The 5,110-nt window shown below is 44.4% G+C and overlaps 1 protein-coding gene across 1 annotated transcript; it reads right to left on the reverse strand.

The window, feature by feature from the left end:
- Window positions 1-216: 216 nt before the first annotated feature.
- On the reverse strand, window positions 217-4,059 carry LOC110499807 (U6 snRNA-associated Sm-like protein LSm8). The gene is made up of 4 exons (XM_036945261.2): window positions 3,795-4,059; window positions 1,390-1,430; window positions 820-947; window positions 217-555 (listed from the first exon to the last, which is right to left on the reverse strand). Exons 1-4 carry the CDS (start codon window positions 3,823-3,825, stop codon window positions 465-467), a joined length of 291 nt encoding a protein of 96 aa, XP_036801156.1. The 5' UTR covers window positions 3,826-4,059; the 3' UTR covers window positions 217-464.
- Window positions 4,060-5,110: the final 1,051 nt, after the last annotated feature.

The raw sequence follows: 5,110 nt of genomic DNA on the forward strand, positions 1-5,110 counted from the left end.
TGTGGTATATGTGCACGGGGGGGTGTGGTATATGTGCACAAGGGGTGTGGTATATGTGCACGAGGGGGACGTAGTAGTAAAAATAATTGTTTTGTCATACCCATGGTATATGGTCTGATATACCACGGCTGTCAGCCAATCAGCATTCAGGGCTCGATCCACCCCATTTATTATAGCCCTTTACTCACACTGTTGTTGTGGAGTAACAACACACACTTCATGTTAAACGAAACACTTTATTAAAAAATATCACCACATTCATCAACATCCTATTATTAGTCCCCTGGGTCCTTCACGGGGGAGATAAACTGTGCTCTACAGACAGGGACATCAGCTATTGCTGAGTAGGTGGTGAAAATTGAAACACTACTCTATTTCTAGCTTTCTCTTTCACACTCTCTCTCACACACAATCACTCAGGTGTAGGGGTCAGCACATCCGAGTTGAGGGGTCAGGGTGAGAGGTCAGTGGACTATAGAGTTAAGGGGTTCAGCGCGGATGTTCCCCAGGTCCAGCGAAGAATCTGTGTCCTCATCAATCTCCCCAATCACAGCTCTGCAAAATAGAGGAGATCAGTTGGGCCTGGGTGTACTACTGTTAGGCCTGGGTGTACTACTGTGTGTTGAAGTCTGAACCCCCCCAAAGTGGCCAGTTAAAGTGTTCATTCCCCTCACGGTTTCAGAAATGTTGTCGACACTCAGTCTCTTCACCAATCCAAGTCCTTGATGGGGTGTGAACGGGCGCAGTAAGAGGGAGAGGTCATAAGGGGTCGTTTGGGTGAAAGGGGAGAGTTCCGCCAGAGGTCGACATGATACTTACACGTTGTCTCCTCTGACGATGTATAGTCCCAGGACCACCTGCTCCACGCCCTGAGAGGAACTGAACACACGCTCATGACTCTCATCCAGAATCAGGTTGATGGTCTGGTCAAAGCCCTTCAGGGTGCCCTGAACACACACAGTCAGATCAACGGACCAATCAAAACAGTACACACAGATCAACGGTCCAATCAAGACAGTACACACAGATCAACGGTCCAATCAAAACAGTACACGCACAATCCGATCAACAGTCCAATCAAAACAGTACACACAGATCAACGGTCCAATCAAGACAGTACACGCACAGTGAAATCAACGGTCCAATCAAAACAGTACACGCACAATCAGATCAACGGTCCAATCAAAACAGTACACGCACAGTCAGATCAACGGTCCAATCAAAACAGTACACACAGATCAACAGTCCAATCAAAACAGTACACGCACAGTCAGATCAACGGTCCAATCAAAACAGCACACGCACAAAATCCAGTTTATGGTCCAGTCAAAACCATTCAGACGCACAGATCCGGAGCCAAGTACGGCAGTGAAGTAGCTAGAGACATACCACTATCATCCGTCCGTCAGATGTAACGATGGCCACTGTACCTGAAACACAGCAGCTAAGGAAAACATCTGGGACACTATTTCCAACCTGGTCTCAGGGGTAGACGTAACATAGTAAATGTAAATCCGTGACACTCATCATTTGTATAAGTTACATTTTGTATGGTATGTATTCACTTGTGGATGTCCTTCATCCATCCATGGGTGGCAGGTAGCCTAGTGGTTAGAGGCAGGTAGCCTAGTGGTTAGAGGCAGGTAGCCTAGTGGTTAGAGGCAGGTAGCCTAGTGGTTAGAGGCAGGTAGCCTAGTGGTTAGAGCGTTGGACTAGTAGCCAAAAGGTTGCAAGATCGAATCCCCGAGCTGACAAGGTTCATATCTCTCGTTCTGCCCCCAAACATTAGTTAACCCACTGTTCCTAGGCCGTCATTGAAAATAAGAATTTGTTCTTAACTGACTTGCCTAGTTAAATAAAGGTCAAATTAATATTTAAAAAAGTATGATACAATACTAATTCCAATTTGTTGTTGCTAACATTAGCTAGCTAGGCTTGGGGTTAAGGTTAGCTAACATGCAAATTAGCTAAACAAATAGTATGTAGTTGCAAAGTTTCCAACTAAAATGCTTAAGTTGTCTGTGATGAGATTCTTACAGCTTTTGTGTTGCTAGACGTTGGCGTTACACGCCCAACCACCCTGCTTTACTTTCTACTTATTGAGTAACGTTCTCTCTTATACTAAACTAATACCATACTAACCCTAACATATATACTAATTTGAGTGCCCAGGATTTACGTTTACTATATTACGTCTCTTCTCACCTCGATCAGACCCACAGCGTCAATGCGTTTTGGTGCATTCATTTCCAAAGAAATGCTGCGCTTGCCTTGCAACATTGCGTTGCAGTGGTACATACGCTGAACAAAAACGTGCTGGTCCCATGTTTTACGAGCTGAAATAAAATATCCCAGAAATGTTCCATACACACAAAAAGCTTATTTCCTTCAAATGTTGTGCACAAATGTGTTGACATCCCTGTTAGTGAGCATTTCTCTTTTGTCAAGATAATCCATCCACTTTACAGGATAGGCATATCAAGAAGCTGATTAAACTGCACGATCACTACACGGGTGCCCCTAAAAGGTCACCAAAATGTGCAATTTTGTCACAACAATGCCACAGATTTCTCAAGTTTTTAGGGAGTGTGCAATTGGCATGCTGACTGCAGGAATGTCCACCAGGGCTGTTACCAGAGAATTTAATGTTCATTTCTCTACCATAATGTCATTTTAGAGAATTTGGCAGTACTTCTAATCACAGACCATGTGTATGGCGTTGTGTCGGTGAGTGGTTTGCTGATGTCAACGTTGTGAACAGAGGGCCCCATGGTGGCGGTGGGGTTATGGTATGGGTAGGCATAAGCTACGGCCAACGAACACAACTGCATTTTATCGATGGCAATTTGAATGCATAGAGATACCGTGACAAAATCATGAGGCCCATTGGTGTGCCATTCATCTTGTTTTAGCATGATAATGCACAGCCCCATGTCACAAGGACCTGTACACAATTCCTGGAAGCTGAAAACGGCCTACATTCTCAGACATGTCACCCATTGAGCATTTTATTTGATCTTTATTTAACTAGGCAAGTCAGTTAAGCGCAAATTCTTATTTTCAGAAGGCCTGGGAACAGTGGGTTAACTGCCTTGTTCAGGGGCAGAACGACAGATTTGAACATTGTCAGTTCGGGGATTCGATCTTGCAACCTTTCTAGTCCACTAGGCTACCTGATGCCCCAATCGAGGCATATGAGACCAGGCTGCTATTTCATGAGAAGCTGCACATGCAGCAATACTGTTGAGCTTGCACGACAAATCCATAGTTAGCTTGCTATTATAAACTTGGTGGTTCAAGCCCTGGATGCTGATTGGCAGAAAGCCGTTGTATATCAGACAGTATACCACAGGTATGACAAAACATGTATTTTTACTGTTCTAATTACATTTGTAAACAGTTTATAATAGCAATAAGGCACCTCGGGGGTTTGTGGTATATGGCCAATATACCACAGCTAAGGGCTGGATTCAGGCACTCAGCTTTGAGTTGTGCTAAAGATCAGCCCATAGCCGTGGTATATTGGCCATATACCACACCTCCTCGGGCCTTATTGCTTAAATAACACATTTGGATGAACATGTACCCATGTTTGGCTTCCAAAATCATTTGTATTATATTTTATCTAACTAGCGCACAGTTACATGTCATTCTACTAAAAAGCCATATGCGATGCCATTGCTAGCAAAGCTCAATCTAGCAGGCCAAAGCACCCACGCATCAATAATCACGCGATTCATCAGCAAAAGTCCCATTCAGTGACTGTACCAGGATGACTTTAGTTCAAAGGATACGGTTGATGTAGCTCTCGAGGGCAGTCGACATGGTGACAACAAAATACTCGTTCAAATCCGCCGGGTTTATTTGGAAAACACAAAACGTAGCTCCACCGTAGATCACAAAATCGGCGTGCAGTCACAAACCGGAAACAGCATCAGACCAGACTAGATGATTGCAGACCCACTAATGATTTTGGTGTCCAGAAGATGGCGCCGAATCCACAGAAAATGAGTGTCGCGCCGTTCTTTATACCTCAGTGGTGTCGCCCTACCGATCCATGAGTTTACCAGACCGCCCTTTCTAGCGATAATAGGCTTGTTCGACCTTGGATCATAATTAATTACTGATTATTATTTGAAGATCAGTCAGTCACCATTTACCCACAATGCATCATGGATTTGATGTTCTCCAACCAAAGGGACCAGGGTTCTGGTCTTGAAGCATGGTTTCAACTGCTCCTACAGTTTTGCTTCGGTACTGCAGTTTAACTGACACCCGGCCATAGAAAGCCAATTTCCATAGACGCCCACATAGAAAAAAGTAAGATTAGAAAATTCCTAATAAGACACTTTAGTCATAACCTTTGTGCATAAAACAGCCATTTCATTATTTGAATTATTTTCCCCCAGTGCTCACAGTTGAAGACAGTTGTCCTGTTGGAGAGCATCAACGTGATGTATCATTGGTCAATTGTGACTGACTGATCTACAAATAATGAGTCGTTATTTATGATACAAGGTGATTTGTAGATCAGTTAGTCAGCGGTCACCAGCAATATCAAACAAGTCCATTAACATGTTAATATTCATCCAATGTCTGCTGTTTTGGGATGACGTCATCGCTACTCCCTTTGCACATTGAGTGCTAGTGCACATGTGATGTTGGTCTGTATAAACCGGATAAAACCTGGTCATGAAGAATGTCAGTAGATTACCTTAAACAGTCAGACATATGGATGCAGTCTCTAGCGCTCATTATACCTCAGTGTCTCCAACACTGCTTCTGTTTCTATGGCATACTGCACCTGGGCAGGCTGCTGAGACCCATACTGCACCTGGGCAGGCTGCTGAGACCCATACTGCACCTGGGCAGGCTGCTGAGACCCATACTGCACCTGGGCAGGCTGCTGAGACCCATACTGCACCTGGGCAGGCTGCTGAGACCCATACTGAACCTGGGCAGGCTGCTGAGACCCCATACTGAACCTGGGCAGGCTGCTGAGACCCACTTGGCTCACTGGAGTGACTTGGAGAATCTTTCACTCTGAAATACATTAGCATGAACGTACATGATTGGTTGTCAAAACGGCAGTTTACTGACATAAATAACA

This window comes from Oncorhynchus mykiss, unplaced genomic scaffold, assembly GCF_057628025.1.
Source record: "Oncorhynchus mykiss isolate SJ-2025 unplaced genomic scaffold, ASM5762802v1 scaffold96, whole genome shotgun sequence".
NCBI lineage: Eukaryota > Metazoa > Chordata > Actinopteri > Salmoniformes > Salmonidae > Oncorhynchus > Oncorhynchus mykiss.